The sequence below is a fragment of the Curcuma longa genome, chromosome 17 (genome assembly GCF_044706935.1).
Source record: "Curcuma longa cultivar G26 ecotype Majalengka, Jawa Barat chromosome 17, ITB_CL_G26_1.1, whole genome shotgun sequence".
Taxonomy (NCBI): Eukaryota; Viridiplantae; Streptophyta; class Magnoliopsida; order Zingiberales; family Zingiberaceae; genus Curcuma; species Curcuma longa.
The window spans coordinates 5,027,361-5,047,706 of record NC_133877.1 but is presented as its reverse complement, the minus strand read 5'-3'; the positions used below and the strand labels follow the sequence as shown (position 1 = coordinate 5,047,706).

Below are 20,346 nucleotides of genomic sequence, written 5' to 3'. Positions count from 1 at the left end.
TAGAAAGACCCCAATGTAGTTGATGGAGGATTCTCTGCAACCTGGACAAGGAGAGCTGAGCTCTTATTTATACTTGTTTTTATCATGTCCTAGGAGCAAATTGCTAGATATCTGATGTAGAATAAAATTATTCGCTTTTCTTGGCTCTTAAACACATTGCATCCATGCTTGGCTGTACATAGTTTGGGAAACACATAATCAAAATTTTTAGGACAAAAGGATGGAGCATTGAACGTATTGCATAAGCTGATCTCATCTCTACAACTCCAGTTGTTGAGTCAAATATAAGTGCAAGCATAGCAATCAACAATCTATACTATGGTTTGAAATCTCATGTTGTGCAAGGCGGAACGATTGAATCATATCATTCAGATAAATCACCAAAACTCGATACTAATCTACACAAATAATATCTTGTGCATTGTTGTCTTAATTATGTCAAGATAATATTATTATTTTTTAGCTTATGTCCATACAAGATAGTATCAAAACTCATTCCCAATGGAACAAAATGCAAAAATCTTCACCTCTAATTCACCACCTGCACCATACATCTAAATATCGGCACAAATACCAAAAGAGTATCATTCCAAGACCTAACTTCCATTACAGCTTGAGATTTTGAACCTTGGCTTATACATCAACCGATACTCGATCCTCAGTCACATTTTGGAATATACTGCTATTTCTGCTTCTCTTAATTCTTTTCAGTCTCTTTTAGGTACTCTGCTGTCAGTTTCCATTGATATATTTGAGCGAACTGTGTCCGCTCATAATTTTTTACCAAAAATGCATATACACATTGTAGATTAGCATGAAAAGTGGATGACTAAATAATGGGGAGAAAGTGGTGTCTAACAGAAATGAACTATAAGATTCGATCATCTTAAGATTTACTATGGACACCCCATTGTATAAAGCCTTAAAATCATATACACTTGAAATCATCTGCCTAGTACTTAGTTGTTACTGCTTCTGTCTTTCTTCAATATTAACAAGACATAGGTTCCATGATTTCACCCAACCACACAGACAAGTGAAGCTTGTTTAGATAATAAAGGACTAAAACTTAAAACTATGATTATATATACCTGTTCTATCCTGTAGAAAGGAGCAAGGTGGCTATCAAAATACTGTTTCTCTTTAGCAGCCCTACTTCCAGGTCCAACCCATAACTGTAGCATCACAAATCAAATCACATTAAGAAATGAGTCAGGAGCATATACAAAACAAAACTTCCAATCCATGACCCCCGAAAAAACACAAATTACAAATCAACATCAGTCAACCAGCAGTGTTTCTTCCAATTATACAGAGTCAACTTCCATAACTATTATTCCTCCATTGAAGTTCATACAAGGTTATGTTCTAGTAATATTAAAATCAACTAAATTTTTATTTACTAAGTTAACTAAAGTTTTAATTAGCCCCTCACTATCCTTACTTTTTTCACTCTAATCTATTCTATAACTATCAAATATTAATGGTCTTTGGAGATGCTTATATCATATCAATATAGTTATTCTCACTTTATCATCTATTGAAGCTACTCTCATGCATTTAAATTTCATGCCGTGTCGATCAACACGGGTGCAATTTACTGTCCCACCCACCAACCGGTAACAGCAACATACTAGCATCGCGATCGCAAGGTCATCATGACCTCACAGTGGCCCCGCAAGGTCATGAAGGGCGTCATGACCCGTGACAGCACTCGCAGCTACTACCAAGATTTTTTATTAAATTAAATTTCTTATTTTTCAAATAGGTATTTTTCATTATAAATAAACTATTAATTATTATATATCTATTAATAATATATACCAGTTATAAACATAATATATTATTAATAATAGTAATAAAACATTAACAATTATTTTAAATTTTTTAAAAATAATCAAATTGAGTGTGAATTTAAAATAATATAAAAATTTTTCTAAAATTTAATTCTTAAACATTTCAAATAAATTTTTAAAAATTAAAAATTTACAAATACATTCAAAAAATAATTTAAGACCTTCAAATAATTTTATAGTTTCAGATTTAGTATTAAATTTTGAGAATTACTTATTTTTCTTAAATAATTTTTATAAAATTTAATAGTCATTGTCTTGTAAGAAAATATTGAAATATGAACTCAACACCTCATAATGTAATATCAATAGTAAGATTTTTAATAATCAAATATTAATAAAATTAATTTTTAATTAATAAGCACTTATATTTAAAAATTTTTTAAAAAAACACCAAAACCATATTGGCTCGGCACAATATGGTACCAAAACCATATCATTCCAATCCAAGACTGAAACTCCGACACGAGTTGAAATTTTAAATCTTGCATTTTAATAACAATGAAGAATCAACCAAATAGTCAAAGATACTACATTTAAAATTCTTTTAAGAGTTTTAGATATTTTTCGGTCTATTATTCAAGGAGAAATTGTTGACTACTGATAAAATATAAGACCATGGTTTAAAATCTTGATCTGTGCCTAAGTTTCACAACACGGTTTCAATATCGTATCATGTCATACCAATATAGTTTCAATATTCTTTAAATATAAAATATATTAATTAAAAAATAATAATCTAAATATTAAAAAATACAAAAAAAATAACTTAAAAATATATATATGAGATCGCAATGCTTTTATATGATAAATAGATAAATAAAATTTTTATTTATATATTTTGAAATTAAAATAAAAAATATATATTAAATTAATAGGATAATTTTATTAGAGTTTGATTAAGCCTATTTAGGTTGTCCTATTTGTAACTGAGAGTTGATTAAAATTATTAACTTAAAATTTTAAATTTTAATCTAATTATTTTTTTGCATCGCCACCCGTGTGCCCACGGACGTGGTCGTTGCACCCCGTGGAGTTCGTCGCGACCCGCAGAGGTCGTCGCAACCCCGTGGAGTTCGTAGCGGCCTTCGCGACCCCGCAGTGCCAATGCCAAGTGGAATAGTAAATTTCGCCTTTTAGCTCGGCACAAAACGAAATTTTAAACCATGCTAAAATGTCTCATTGATTCAGTCTTAATCCTACTTAATTAAAAACTTTAATTCGTATATTTTTCTTCATAATTCAAATTTCAAATTAGCTGATAGCCTATTCCCAAGCATCCAAATTACCACTTTCAGGACAATAAAAAATAGAGAAATGACTAATAAAGCAACTCCATTGGCATTTTGGTTCACAAAGAGGGGTAGACAAGGAATGGAGTAATTCCTCCTAGACAATGGAATAGATAAGGAATAAGATAGAAATAGGCATTCATTAATTCAGTTGATGGAATAAGAATATAATAACTATAGCTTTCTTATTTTTCATTTGTAGGAACATCACCATGACTAGACTGTAAGAGTTTTCGTAATAATAAAATATGAGTTTATAAAATATTTTAATTGATTTGTCTAGTTCGCAGAATCTTTCCAATCTGATCCAATTGACCATCCTTCTCATTTGGGTCATCCTACCATTGTGCTGGTCAAGCCTGTTTGGCTCATCCAACTTGTTCAACTGTGAATGAACATGAATTTACAAATTCATAACAAGAACAATAAACCAGAAAATACATTGAAAACCATTGAAAAAAGGTTTTCAAATACTTCAACAATGTCAGTTAGTAACATTGTCCAAAAGTTGTCCTAAAGAATACCTTCTGAGGACGTGTTTCCACCTTGAAATGAATAAGACCTATGCACAGAAGAAGAGGAATAGCCAATGATAAGCATAAGACAAGAGTTGGATTCTTGGAAACAAAGATTCCATACTTCCTACAAAAGCAAGCAACTTGTTGAACTCGGTGCACAGGAATATCAAATAATACAAAATACATAAGTCAAGTTTCCAACGTAGAATAGACAGCTACCTGAAAAAATTTGACATATATAGCTGAATGGCAGAGGGATCATGCACTTTAAGACTGGAAGGAACCATTGCAGGTGTCTAGATTAAAAACAAGGCATCATTAAGAAGATTAATATATCACAAGATACATGATCATAATTGCAGCCAAGTAAATTAAGGGAAGCAATAAGAACATAAAAATAATGCATAAGATTTGATTATTTATGGGGCATATACATTTCGTGGAAAAATAATAGTGTGCAATGCCATTAATAGCAATACTGAAAATAATGTGTAATCAATTAAAAAAATAAATACATAAAGCTTTAAATTGACGGAGCTTCATTGTTAATAGCAGCAGCTGAGTGTCAATAATAAGATGACATTATGAGAGTATCTGTTTATCCAACAATGGGATAAAAAGACCCATGTGCTATGCTGATATCAAATAAAAACATCCAATGTGCCAACTGTTCACATTTGAAAATTCAAACTATCCCAGATGGAATTATCATACAATGAGAGGGGCATTGAAAAAGAACTCAAGAACCAAATAATCAATTTTGGCTCTATGAGATAACAGAAAGAAAAGTAGCATGCCTGATTCATATACATTCTACTCTAGCTATATCAGATGGAGGAGAATGCCTAACCCTGCTGCCATCGCCACCCCTTTTTTCCAAACCCTTTTTTCTCCTTCTTGTTGTTTCCCCTTTCAAAGGTCACCCTCTCCATAAGAGGACATCAAAGGGCAGTCAATTTCCCTCCTTAGCACCCCCATCTATTTGATTTCCTTCCTATACCCTTTTTATACCGAAGTTGGCATCCACCATAATTTGATAAGATTGGCTTTTGAGATCAGATAGCCACCCAACCACGATCAATATCAATTTGGAGGTAAGGATTCGGTGAGTAACCTCCTATTGATGTTGGGAAATGATTGCCAATTCTGGACTAATAATTACTTGTTATCGTTATTTGGATTTGATTGGCTCACATGTTTCGTATCATTGACGAAAAAGCTTTGTTTTATTATATCTATGTTTTAAGGTTGTTCAAGTATTTATGTCAGTGTATTTGGATTAGAATAAGATATTAACAGTTGAGTAGGAGTTGGGTTCTTTAACTGGGGTTGTATTAGGGTAGTTGGATCAAAATTGGATCCATTGACCTCAATATTTAATTAATTCTTAATTTTCTATTATTTTCAGTTTTAGTTTATCTTAAACTTTTCTAAGTTGTTCCTATACTTATTCTGTAGAGGTGAATTCAAGGGAAGCACACTGACCTTATAAAGTTTTAGACCTCTGATTAAATGTGTAAAAGAATTATTTATGTTACTACAATTCTTTTAAAAAAAGAAATTAAAATGACACTAGATTAGTGAAATGGGTTATCAAAGAAACTAAACAACATACATGTGGTGATCAACTTATTCATTAGGTTGTTTTCACAACATAAAAATTGCTACTCTAGTTGTTTTATACACAACTTTAAATTGTGTTACCATCCAAGCTACTTGCTGATTTGTAAGTATATACTTGTACACCTTTTTATGCTATAAACTTGTACTTAGAGACCCACTACTTTTACGCAGTTACATTAGCACAACCTTTAAGAACAAGGTAACTTACATAAGTTCCTCAAACTAATCAATAAGATGTGAATTCAAGGTGGAAGTTGTTATGTAAAAATTTAAAGTGAAAAATGACTACTATAAATGGTGATAAGAAATACTAAATAGTAAAATTGCCTATCCTTTTACCACAGTACCTAACAGTAGTGAGGGATCACCCATGGTCAATATCTATTTGTGTGAGGCTGATATATCATTGTATATCACGGGTCCAATCATTCACTTCTTAGTGGATACATTGTAAAAGTTGATATTTAAAGTGGTTTATTTTATGATAAAAGATGATGAAAATCGAATGAATTGAATGATTGGCGATAACGAATGGTAAATAATGAGTGGAACTATTGTGATACTAAATGATGATAATTAAATTATATAAGATAAGAATGAAAAATCTAGGTTTTTGAAATTCTAATTATAATTAAAATTCTTGCACATATTTTTTGTTTAACCACCTAGCAAATTGTGTGTACTTTCCATTTTCCTTGGCCTCTAGTTTTTGTAGGCAAGAGTTGATTCTGAAGTCTTGATTGGTTTTAGCAGTAGATAGAGTAGCTTATAGATCCTTGACTTGCTAGAAACCAGGTTTGTTTTATTTGCAGTACTTTTTGTTGTTTTGTTTGTTTGACATTTTGCTATAGTATATCTATATTGTATTTTCTTTTAACAAAATAAATGACTGTCTGATGGAACACCTTTTGTAGTGACAATGCCAATTCTTAATACCATTAATATAATTCTCCTATCCATGGAAGTCAGAAAATAAATACATTTTCAGTTTGCAAAATTCTATCAAACACTATCTGCATTTGAATTTTAGGTGCATAGATCCAAAAAAAGATAAATATTAAAACGTGATAAAAGAGAAAAATCTAATAATTTCTACCAAAATTTAGATGATACTGCCCATAAATAATTGTTCATGCTTAAAAAAAGAAATAAAATTCAGACATTTCACATGTTGAAAATTGAGAGTTAAGAGAATAATAATATCAGAGAAAGCACCTGTGAAACATGTGTTTCCTGTTTGTCATCAGAACTCTCACCATTCGCATTCAACACTGACTTTGTTCTAAAAAGACCTTTCTTTTTTCTAATAACGAAACTCCAGACTAGAAAAACACAAACTATGAAGAGGTATATGATTACTAATGAAAAATCCAAGCATTTGACCTGCATAAGATAAGGATCGTTCCTAATGGATCAGAAAATGCCACTTCTGAGAAAAAATATACAGGCTGAAGTCAAAAATTTGCAACTCATCAAATGATAAGCATTTGACTAATATGCATTGATCATTGTGTTTAAAATGTCTGCAAACTAAAATCTTTGGCATTACAAAGATTATGAAGATTAAGCCTTGAGAAAAATATATAAATGAGCAATCAATAAGGAGCTTGAACGTCCTCCATTTTGTAAAACAGGAAGTTTATCCATCCCCTGAATTCAAGATGTGGCAGGGAGTCTAAAGACTCTTAAGCTTCTTGGACATTCTAGAAGTATACTATATGAGGCATTTGAGTTCATTAAATAAATGTAGCACTCACACATCCAATCAAAGTGGACTAAAGATTAAATGGCATGACCTGTAACTGCCCTATTCTAGCATCCAATGTGACTTTGTTTTCTTCATTTTATGCTAAGGAAGAATGCTAGAAAAACGGGACAAGGAAGGTGAAAAAGGTTAATTTGTGATGGAAGTTTCAACTTAAAGGAGAATTAAAGTAGAAAACTAGAAATTCAGATAAACCAATTCAAAGTCAAATCATGTGAAACATGAATTACATATAACAATTGCATGCAAATTATGTTTATTCTAAAAATCTTTACAAACAATAGAACCTCAAGTATTGGTAAGCAAGCAAGCTTCAATATAATGAATCAGCATCATGAAGAATGATCAATGTTATTAGCTCTAAAATAGATCCATATTTTTGGGAATTTTAGGATGTTCCTTGTTTAGGCAGGAGGGCATGATAAAAAATCAAACTAACACAAATGTAATATTTACCTTTAATGAAATTAGTTTGATTGAACATGATTGCTTCATGTGTGGAGCTGGGGGCAAAGAGTCAATGCACACAGCAGATGAAGGACAGTCACCACAAGAACAGCCCATAGAAGAGTCACCACATGAATAAGCAGTTGCATTCATAGGCTTCATTCCAGATAAGTCACTGATATATGATGTGAATGTAATTGCATAGGGTGATCCAGGCTCATTAAGATTTGCTTGACGACCCAAAAAGGTAAACCAATCTAAACAACTATAGAATTTTAGCAGAAGCTTAAAAACAAATTCTAAATAGAGTTGCTAATTAACTGGAACACTTAATTTATACCAAAGAGTTTCACTGGAGCAAGAATATTGCAATTGCCTAATTACCGTTGTTGCAAAACCAACCATTTACAGAAGGGGCATTTAGTTGCCCTTTGGTGGCCTTGATTCAATCCACAAGTCATAATCCAAGTGAAACATAGCACTTTCACAGAATCAAACCATTTAAAGTTGCCTATTTAGAGAATGTTTCTAAGTCCATACAAGCTGAAAATAAGAGTTTTTATGAAAAACTATGACGCACTATCAGTTAATGACTGATGTTAAGTAAGAAAAATTGAACCAAAGAATGAAATTAAAAATGAGCTGTGTTACAATTTTATAAATATTATTTTTAGTCAAATAACTAATCTACTAAGATTTTGTGTGATTTAAAATGTTGGGTAAGTATTATAAAATATTATGAAATGTGCTAAATAATAATGTGTTAGATCTTTTAAAAAATAAAAAGTGCATGTATAAATTTGTTGAAATTGACACTTCGTTCTAGATTCACTAAAACATCAATAACTCAAGCTAGATTTAGCAATTATCCCTATTATTATACTAGGGGATGTTGCCTTCTAGCTTAATGCTTTAAGAAAAGTTGTATAAACAATGAAAACATACTTGAAAAAATTTCTAACCTGAGTAATTCTGATACAATGAAAACATACAATGATAATGAAAGGCCACCAGTTGAGTTCTTGTGTTGATAACTAGAGTCAAACTAACCTGAGTAATTCTGAGCTCCAGCACCAACAAAATCCATTGACCGAGTATTCATAGTACCAAATTTCACATCCTTACATGAATTAAATAGCTGTTCTCCGAACTGATGAGTGACAAAAAAATCTATTGAATCAACTGTCATGCTATCATTTACCTGCAAAATTTTAAAAAAAAAACAAAATCAACATGATGCTTTACTGCAGGGTGCACATGGATAAGCGTGTAATAAAATTTAGGGTGGTACACTAAAACGGTAATAGAAAGAAAAGAAGAGGAACAACATATGAGTAATAATATTATGGGCAGTAGATTAACAAGTTGCAAAACTCACTTGCCGTACATCTTTTTTGATACAAGGAAAACAAGAAATCACCTGTTTGGCTGATGTGACATTAATGAATAGACTTTGGTCTGGAGAACATGAAAGCTCACAAAATAGATTCAAAAAGTTCCTCAGGCATGCTGGGCAACCAACAAGAAGAGGAACTGCCTGTGTAAGATATTCATAACAAAACTGATGAAAACAATAACCACAAAAGGAAGAGAAAAGCAATGGATGTGAGAAAATATTTCTGCAGAGAAGCAAGACACCTACAAATAGCCATAACAATCCTTTAAAAATAATAAATAAATTACTAACTGCTAGAAAACAAAATACCTCAAAGAAAAAATAGAAGCTGAATCAGATTAAAAATAAAGCCATGTTAGCTTACCAACATAATCGTTAACTGTTGGGACCTAATTATAGATAGTTAAAGGAGCAATAGATGTTCTAAGCTAGGTTCAAGATATTATGAAAATCCAACTCATTACAAGCATTTAATACTAGAACTACTTAAAGACTTAGTCAATAGATCTGCAACCTTATCATTAGAGCTCAAAATTAAAGTGGTCATCTCCTATGTTGCCAGGTTTGCATTCATTTATCCTACAATCGGGATGACTATGGATGCGATAGATAAAGTAGGGAGTTCGCTCAATCTATTGGGGACTTAATTGTAAATAGTAGGACCAAGATGACCAAATCATATATGATAGAGGAGACTACCTAAGGTTTATTCCTAATATATTCCCCAATTCAATACCATAAAAGCACACTCCAATATATTGCATCTTTCGGAAACTTACATATGCAGTGTTTGTTAAATAAAATTGCATCAAAACATAGAAACTGAACTGGTGGAGACACTACTTTATTTTGGACATGGTGCAATACAGAGGTTTCAAATACGCTACAAGGTTTTGTCACCATAATGGGTTGCTTTAATTCCAGAGAGCAATCAGAACATTTATCACCAAATTTGTGTAGCTATTGAATCTATAGTTGGTGGCACTGTTCTCTTCTACTCTTGTGCTTCATTTGCAGCTGTAGCTATCTGCTGCACTGCATTGTCCAAGTGCTAGTATCTATAACTTGCAGAATTTGTCTTTTCCCATATGATTCTGATTAAAAAAGGAAATTACAAACTACAAGCATGGTGTGGCCGAGAACAATAATTACAGACATCTACCATCTGATGTTTTATTCTCCAATAAATTCTGAAAGAAATAGCGTGTTTCAAGTTCTTTGTCATGTAGCACAAAGGACAGTGTTTGGATGAGATCATAAACCAGAGAACTACCTCAGTCTTTGTTCCCAATAGCAATATGTACAGGGCATTGTAAGAGATTGAGCAGTTAGGATTGACTACACACCAAAAGCAACCCTGATCGACCTACTTCCTTAGTTTCAAGGACTCCTCGTCCCACCTGCCATCCAGATTGTAACAAGGACAGTCGCAAATAAAATTTGACTAGCCACTATAAAAATCTAGTTTTCCCCAGGTAATAACAATTCTAAGAAACAACTAAAAGCAGCCAAATATTCACTTTGGAATATTTTTAGACAGTCAAAAGTCAACAATAATGCCAATAAAGTGAATCAGTGCAGCAAAGGAACAGAATAATCTACTATCAGGGTATAATCATTGTAGATTACTGAACGATACAAAAAGTTAAAATAATGGAATGTATTATAAAGCTAGTAAAAAAATTCATGGGAATGGATCACATTCACAGGCCTTCTTAACAACTGAAAACTGTCTTGGGTAGATATCTAACCTGCTGTACTTGCTCGCGTAGTGTTGCAAACTGTTCTGCAGAGCAGCACACATTGCCAGTGATTGTTGGACACAAACTCTGGATCTTTGAGGAAAGTAATTCATCTGGCTGAATATCGAAAGGGAAAGGAATATATTAAGTTGACATCAAAGCAGTAATCTCATCTGTTGGCATTCCTTCCATTGATCAAATAGGGCACATGAAGGCACAAGTCCATTATTAAAACTAACAGCTGGAATTAATTTTTCTATTTGAGTTGAGAAATAGATGTGAAGCCAGAGAAAAAAATACTCCAATTGTCCATAAGCCTGACTAAGCGACCGAATTGGTATGTTTTATGGCCAAACAATGAAACGTAAATCAGATTGATTTTCTAAAGTTACCTTGACAGAACGTGTGTAGTTAGGACAATTCAAAGCCTTCCCATCACTGCGTTGTCCACATATACCATACATGGAACAATACCCTTCTGCATATCTTTCCCTAAACAAACGAAGAAAATTAAGATGAAATATCAAAATATCAAATACCAGGAATAAAAGAATCAATCAATGAATATGTCTATCATAACTATATTATCAACTTCAAGGAAGATAAACCAGTAGCATTTATGAGAGTAGATTGATGGAAATTTTAGTTTGAAAGAATATGTGAAATTTTTTTTAAACAAGAAATGAGTAGCTTAAACATTGGAACAGAATCAGAAAGATGTTTAACAAGATAGGCTGCATTTAGATTTAAGATTTTTCAACCCTAACTATCAACATTGCTAAGCTATTAGCAATACCACAAAAAAATTGAAGGAATAGAAACTGAATTTCATAACAAGTTATTATTATAGAATGAACCAAAAATTAAGCCCATGCTGTTTTGGTCTAAATATGGCTACACCCGAGTATCACATCCAAGGCATTGAATTGTTGAGAATCACATTACAAACGTGAGCATTTGGTTAAAAGTTAAAACCGAACCAACCAAACCGACCGAACTTGACTAACTGAACTTTTTTTAAGACAAACCGAACCGACCGAAATTTGCTACTAGAATCAAATAAACCGAACCGATATAAAATCGGTTAATTCGGTAACCGACCAAATTAACCAAACTTTTTTTTATTGAGTGGGTTGTTGCATCATCAATTGACTCACCAATCGATTCCTGAACTTATCGTGCTCAATTTATGGACATTAGTCAATTGCACCACTCAACTACTAAACCCTATCCAGTTTATCACAGATCTGGTCTAGCAATCATCTAATCATAAAGCATCAATTGATTGCCATCTAGTTCAGTATAATTGATTTAACCGAATTTTGAATTTTATAACCGAGACCAAACCAAATAAACCTAAATAACTAAGATTTAAAAAAAACTAAATATTCTAATTAAATCAGTTTGGCCGTTATTTTGATTTAACCAAGATTTTGCTCACCCTTAATGGCAAAGGTTTGTAGCACACAATCTGTCAACCCATTAGGAAGCAATACTATACCAATTAATAGATTTTTACCATTTTGCAATAAGCAATACTATTTTTAAAAAAAGAAGGAATAGGAAATGAACTTTATAACAATTTATTCTCATAGACCAAAACACAATTCTAGCCCATGGCTTCATAGATGGAAAATTCTGATGAAAAGCCTACATATCAAGATAGAATGTGCTTACATTTAGTATTTGCCAACCTAAATTACATCAAATGTTATATCATCAAATGTGGTCGTGTTGATAGCCATATGATATGGACGCATGTGTTTTTGATGTGAATGTGACTAGGCCCTTGTACTAAATGCGCAAAGCATCAGATTGTCGATAATCACATTCTTAGTTTAAAGAAGTCATGCTTGTTTGGCAAAAGTGTGGAAATGAAGATATATTGAATAACTATAAAGCATCTAAAATTGAGACAAAAAAAGATAAATGTAGCAAAGTTTGAAACGTATGATAAATTTTATAGAAACAAAAAAAAGGGACATGATTATTGATTTCGATAAAGCTAATGGAGTCCTTAGATAATTATTGTTGTAGACTTTAAAAAAGAAATATCTAGTAACCAAGGATTACAATATCGAGCCGCTCTACTAGATACTCACAATTTTTACCGTTCCGACATGGGACTGACACTGACATGGACCAACACCCGATGGCAGCGCCGGAAGGGTCGTGCAACCCCTATAACCACGCCGGAAAGGTCGTGACCCCTCCGACCGCGCTAAGAGAGTCACACGAGTCCTCCAACCGCGTCAGAAGGTTCTACAACCCCGGTGGCCACACCAGAAGGGGTCGCCCGACCATGACGACAACTCCATAGGACTCGCACGACCCCAGCGGCCGTGCCGAAGGGGTTACGCGCTACTGGGTCGTGGGTCACGGGGTTGGCATGCGTGAGTTTAATTAAAACTTTGATTAATAATTTCAATTATCTCCCAGCTATAGTTGAGATAATTTAAATAAACTTTATTAAATCCTAATATAACTATTATATTAATTTAATATATAAATATTATTTATTTTAATTCTAAAAATATATAACAAAATTTATTTATTTATATATTTTTTAATTTTTCAGATTTTTTTTGTTTCTTAAATATTTAAATTAATTTTTTATATTTTATATTAAAAATATTGAAACCATATCAGTACACACGATACAATATCGAAACGGTATCGTTCCTATATAAAACCAAAACCTTAGAACGGATCAAGATTTTAGACCCTACATTGATGTAATAAAGGATATCTATGAAATGTTGTTATTAGTGCCAGAGTTATTAGGAGAGTGGCACATGATCACAGCTATAGGTTTAAATCAAGGGTTACCTTTAAATCTCTATATTGTTACAATAGTATTAGATGATTTAATTAATCCTATTTAGATCTCATTCGTGTATATTTCCCTATGATATTGAATTAATTGATGAGACCATATTTAGGTTTAATTTGAAACATAAATTGTGAAGAAAAATTATAGAAACTAAAGGGTTTAAGATAAGTAGCACAGAAATGGGATACATGATATATAATTGTTATTACAAGAAAAGAAATAATAATTAAAATGTATGGAGATAAAATTCATGTAAGTATTTTAAATCGTCTTAGACCTAATAGGTGGTCAAAATGAATACGAGTTTTTAGATTCTTCTATGATTATATTGTCCCACTTAGACAAATATATATATATATATATATAAGTTATTCAATTATGAGAACAATGTTAAAATGGATGTGGAGTTGTTAGGAACAAGGATTGAAATCTCAAACGGTTTCATTCGATATCAGCAAAATTTTTCATTCCGCCAGCGAATCGGCATCGACACTAGCGTTCTAGCCGGAATATTGTCCGGAGGTGTCGCCCGAGTCCAACAATGTCTCCAGAGGCGTCACGTGGGCAGTGCATGCCCCAGTCGCAATCGCAGAATCCTTTTTTTTTAAACTTAGGTTTTAATAATCAGCGCAAGTTAATAATTTTAATCAACTCCTAGCTATGATTGGGATAATTTAAATAGGCTTAATTAAAACCTCATAAAATTATCCTATTATTTTTTAAAAATATTTTTTTTATTTGTTTATTTTTAAATATTTAGATTAAATTTTTTATTTTTAGTTAATATATTTTATATTTTAAAAATATTGAAACTATATCGGCACGGCACGATAGAGTACCGAAACTGTATCGTTCTGGTCTGAGACCAAAATCTTGATACGGTTTGATATTTTAAACCTTGGTTAAGAAAAGGTTTACTAGTATTTCAAAGAAATAAAGTGTAACTCAAATAGATAATATAATAAGAAGTTGAGATAGTGCAAACATATTCAAAGACAACCAACAAAATTTATAATTACAAGAATTGTATGTATTAGGGTGGAAGGGGTAAGGTGTAACAAGAGGTAAAAAAATATTAGTCCAATGATTTAAGTAATTTTATATCGCTAGTGATATAGCCTGAATTCAATGGATGAAGGTGATACATGTAAGAAACCATCAATAATTGAGATAAACACAACTTGGTGATGATGTCAAAGATATTTACATACCACCATGCCAAACATTTATACTCTAGCAATCAGCAAGATTTTACTAGTTGGCGATAAGTATACAACAATGGAACATTCAAGGAATAGAAAATGAATTTGTATGACTTACTCCAATAAGCCAAACAAAAAAATTTAGTTTGTGGCTATATAGATGAAAGATTTTGATAGCACATCTACATGACAAGATAAAAATGTACTAAGATTTAAGATTTTTCAAGTCTACCTAAGAAAAGTTGCTATATAGTTCGATAGGGTTGTGCTGAAAAGCCACATGACATGTTGTTTTAGTCTAAATGAGTTCATACCCTCGTACCACATGCCCAAGACATTAAATTGTTGAAACTTACATTCATAAACCATGACAAATGCTTCTAGGACAATTTGCCAACCATTAGGAAGCACTATTACCACAATGAAAATTTGAAGCAATAGAATACGAGTTTTGCAAACAACTTAATATAGACCAATATAGAAATTGTAGCCCATGTCTATATAGATGGAAGATTAAAATAACATATCTATATAGATTGTTTAAGCAAGAAAAAATTTCTCTGAGTTAGATCATTAGAAAAGATAGAAGCCAACAGTTTCGAAAAGAGAACATTAAATATATGTTTCAACAGAGATAACATATCACTTACTGTGCATAGGATGGCTGCAAATTTCCGGAAAAGAAGATCAAGGTAACCTGCATTGACATGAGTTGGAAATTTGTTATATATACAAGGAAGCACCTTGCCAGGTTGGAACCTAATTAAGTGCCTAGATAAAGCATCTAAATACTAGTGAACATAAGAAACATTAAACCCTTTAGGACATATGAGAGAACAAATTATTTTTGAAGCAAAATTCTTATGATATAAATATAATTTTCTTTCAAACACACAACCTATGCTATCATATATGTTGTCCATAAATAATCATCCTAGTGATCCAACAATTTTATGTAGAATTAGTTGGGATCATGGTTCTAAAATTAGTTCACCATCGGTCAGCACATGAGTAACATCTAATCCCACTAGACGACTGAGACACAAAAATAACCCTAGATATAGACATTCGTGACAACATCTGCAACAAGTTTGATAGTTTCTATGCTAGTATGGGACACCTCAACTTTGATTACTTCTTCGCTTAATTGATACTACTACTTGATACAACATAAGTGAGAGGCGATAAATAAGTGATTTCAATCGTGACAGAGCACAAGCAAGGCAAGAAGCTTGTTCTCTAACTATTGAGAAACATACCACATGGGCCTACATTGAAGACCTAGCATTGCTTATAAAAGCTCTTGGGGATCTTTAAGCTATTATAATTCCATGGAACACATTCCTAAACCCCTCCATTTTTATGCCTACATTGCTCAAAGGTCTATATGGGCTTGTACACGGCTAAAGGCTTCAACTCAAGCTCTTCACAATTTCTTTTACATAGTTAACATTTATTTTACTTAGTTTGCTTCTCATCTTTTATATTTAAAAGGAGAGTTGTATTTTAAACACCCTAGGTAGATGGAAAGAGAATTGAAGAGGTTCATCTCAATGCCACTTCTAAAGCGATGTGATTAGTGGAATCTTTGTAGAGTGATACACAGAACAAGTCATAGGTTATGGATTAGCGGTGGAATCTCTGAACCACATTAAATCAAGTATGTTAGCATTGTTCTTATTATTTGTATTACAATTACATTGCATCTATACTTGACACAAACACCTAAACCTGCATAAATAAGTTATAAAAATAGAGTATCCCACATGGTAATTGTATGTTAGTAATACTAAAGCTTGTCGTCCATTAGTGGAAGCATTGATTCTTGTAGCATCCTAATGTGGTCAATATCATAGTTTTCCAAGGCTTAAATTAGACAACTCTCACAACAACCTGAATTGAAAGTGAATTCTCCAAATGTCAATAAATATATCACAATTAACTAAGAGTTGAAGTTGGTCTAGTACAGTTGGAATTGGAACACACACTAATATAGGATATGGATGGCTATATGCTAATTTTCTTATGTTTAAACAAAATAAGTACTTGTTGAAGAACATGAAGCTTCCTCGCAAGCATGGAAAACTACTTTAAAATAAAGTGATTTTTATGTCCACTCACTTTGATTGACCAACTAAATGTAATAAACTTGGATAAATTTTCGAACAAGCTGTTTAGTTAACATTGAAGTAATTAAAAATTGTAACATACACTAAATATAATCATAACTCAAAAAATTTGAAAAAGAAAAAGAGAAAAATATAACTTAATCAAGTCAAAGTGTAACTTAGCTTGGCACTAGGAAAATCAACAGTCTTGACTTTATTAATAAGTCACCTTAATGTAAGAACACTCGAAGGCTCTGAACAGGATGGTATCCATAAAGAGTGGTACAGCAAGAGTTATGTGCACAATCCAGAAAGAAAAAAAAAACAAAAAAAAAAGTTAGGTGTTGTGTAACTAGTGAATGGTAATCATCGTCGCATAGGTACATATTACCTGTACCCAACAATAAAAGAAAGTTGTGAAGAGAAGAAGAATGCTACGCTAGTAGTTAATAAGGTTGGTCAGTATCCTGTGTATAAATAGCTCAAATTTCTACACTAACAAATTCTTGCTTAGGAAAGTTGCACCATATAGTTAAATAATAATGGTTTAAGAGAGATTAAATTGTCATTTTTAATATAAGTGAACAGGAAAGCCAATCAACCCATGCCCAGTGGCAATGTTGGTTATTGGATAACAGTTGGAGATAGTGTTTGGAATGTGGTTTTTGAGCAACTTATATATTATCTTGGTCTATATTGCAAATAAGACAAAAGTTTTATATTATATCTTAATTTATTATTATATGCTTAATTTGACAACTTCTTCATGTAATAATTTGTTTCTATGATTGTACATGAAATATTTGTCTTATTTTATGTGATTTGGCACAAATATTCTTATAATACAAAACACATTTCTAAAGAAATACAAGCTATATTCTGCAATAAAACTAATGCTAGGCTGGATGGGCAAAGGCAGGGCAGGAATGGCTAATAACGCTGGTTTCTGATCAGGCACTAGCATGTTGTGCAGCATAAGTGGGGTAGGCAGGAACAAGTAACAATTTTCTAAGACAGGATGGGAATAGAATGGGGGCAAACTAGTTCCAGCTTGCCCTGTTGAGATTCTTATCCATGGGTAGACCACTGCTTTCCTAATTTGAGTATCTTATAGATGAAAGCTGAAAAAATCGGCTTCGCAAAGAATAAGTACCAATACACAAATATCAGGATTAGTTCTCAGAGTGAACAAGACTTAGCCAGTTCAAGCCAAAAGTTCAAATCGGTACTCCAATTAACAAGGGCCAAGAAAGCGTCAAAGTAGAAAATTGACGGTATCCTAACTCCTATTTCAGAAGCAATTCGGAGATTTTGGAAATCTCCGTATAGACTATTCCTAACATACAATCCACATTTAAGTGTGGTGCCAAAACGGTGGCATTTAGGCAAAGGAACCAACCTTTACCAGAACAAACCTGAAAAAAATGGCGCGTAAACATTTACAACGGCTCTCTCAATTTTCCACGTAAAAAGAGATGCGCAAAGCCAGAAACAATAAATTCATGAACACTGCTCAAGAAGCAAGTACCCGGGATCCCTTTTAATGCGCCAAAATCTTGATCTTCTTTCCAAATCTTTCCAATTTAAAATCACGAGACAAAAAGGATTCCTGATTGCCTGCTTACACACACTCCGTAGATCTCCACCTCCCATATTTTTATCTAGCGGAATACTCCAAAATTCGAAAGCAACAACCAGGTAAAAGCACCCCAATATATCCTACGTTCCAAAATGGCAAGACGCCATGAACTTCATCCCAGCCCCACCACCCGATCACTTATCCATCAAGAAAGCCCAAAGAGTCCATTCCCCCAAAAAAGAACAATCACGTAACAGAAACAGATCGCCTCCGTTCCAGGAGATCACAACTCCAACCGAGCATCAAAGATGGGAAAGATTTCGAAAACATTAACAGATAGAAGGAAAAAAGCAGCCAAAGAACAGCATCCGACTACCTGGATCGATGACGACAGCAGGAAGAGGAAACCCCACCGACCGAACTCCATACCCACTCGCCCCTCGCCGCCGATACGCGCACAAACCCCACACCGCCTCCGAGAAAGGCAAAACAGAGCGAGCAGAGTGAAATGTGCGAAACGGAAGCGGGGGCGATAACTATATAGTGAGGTGACGTCACGCGGCGAGGTAGTGCTGATACATGTGGGCCTGGTATAATACGGTTGACTGAATCAGAACGCGCGGGCCCACGCGACGGGCAGGGGCGTTTCGGGAAATTAAAGACGTCGGCGAACGAGTGGCTTTCCGCGCACGACTATGCGGGGTATAGTGCGGCGTACCCACCCCACACCTCTCCACCGCCCAAGTTGATATTTTGCCACATTTGCATAATGGACATCTTCTCGTCCCTGAGATTGAAGGCGATACGCAGACAAAAAAAAAAAACTTAATTTAAAAAAATAAAATAAAATACATATAAATTTATTTCAGATTTATCAGATAAAAATAAAAAAAAACATAAATCACGAAGCTTATCTCCACCCTAAAACGTGCTCGCAGAGCTGCGATTAAGATACAGGAATAACACATGAAGAGTTGAATTTCAATAGATCATAATTTTTATCTCAGAAATTAAAGTGAGGTATGATTGGATGCGTTTAGAAGGTCTTTCAAAAACCTTTATTCGGTACTGAATAAAACTCATACTGATCCATTTTTGGATCCATCCAACATCGTTTAGGGCTCCATTCATATTTTCGAACTTATTTTTTATTATTTATAATAATTTTTTTTTATTTTTTTTTTAACTTTGTCAAATTAAGATTGTGATTTATAGGCTATTTATAGACGTGTTTAACCGTTTACGATCAATTTGATTGATTATAAAATTTTTTTAGTAAAAATTTTCTATTTCGTTTTTTTAATTTTTCAATCTTAATCCCTTCTCAATTCTTTTTTAATTTTCATTTTTAAAATAATTATTATTTTATTCGACGTGAATGACCCACAATTGATTCTAGAGAGAGAAATAGTACTGCCATCAAGAAAAGGGCACTCATTGGCATTATCCCGATTAATGCTTTGCCGGTGTCGCCAGGAAGAGGGCGAGGTAAAATAAAACGGCTACCACTGACAAATTTATTGCAGCCATTTTTTAAAAAGAAAAATACCACGCGACGGCCGTTTGGCCTGCAAATCATGCGCGGTTTATTTCGTGCTACGAATTTATGTATTTTAGTATTTATTTGAAATTGGGCAAAAAGTAGAAGCTTCGATCGATTAAGTCAAATGGGGCGTACATTTAATTTTAATCAGAAATAAAATAAAATGTCCGTACGATGAAAACGCAAATGTTAATGTCTTTTTAATTTTTGCCCCTTCCTCGTCTCCTCGTCACGGAGGACCACATCACGGAGGGATCCATCCAGCTCATTAGAGAAGCCACAAGCTAGCGTACCTGTGCATGTGACCATGGCGTATGTTCAGGTTTCTGAATGATACCAAAGCTTCAGCGGAACCATGAACGGCAACCAAACAAAACTAATAGAATTGAAGTGGGTGGGAATTGATTGCCAACCACTTGCAGCCTCCGTTGAATGTCGAGAATTC

General features: G+C 33.2%; 1 protein-coding gene across 1 annotated transcript in view; it reads right to left on the bottom strand.

The window, feature by feature from the left end:
- LOC141848455 (uncharacterized) overlaps positions 1-18,841 on the bottom strand; it is a gene marked incomplete in the record, with an annotated part of 63,216 nt that extends 44,375 nt beyond the window's left edge. The window contains 11 exon segments of the mRNA XM_074736487.1: positions 1,092-1,175; positions 3,670-3,787; positions 3,883-3,959; positions 6,502-6,669; positions 7,508-7,755; positions 8,549-8,699; positions 8,919-9,035; positions 10,646-10,753; positions 11,029-11,128; positions 15,322-15,368; positions 18,735-18,841. Of these exon segments, the coding sequence (XP_074592588.1) occupies positions 1,092-1,175; positions 3,670-3,787; positions 3,883-3,959; positions 6,502-6,669; positions 7,508-7,755; positions 8,549-8,699; positions 8,919-9,035; positions 10,646-10,753; positions 11,029-11,128; positions 15,322-15,368; positions 18,735-18,785 (1,269 nt within the window).
- Between the last annotated feature and the right edge of the window lie 1,505 nt (positions 18,842-20,346).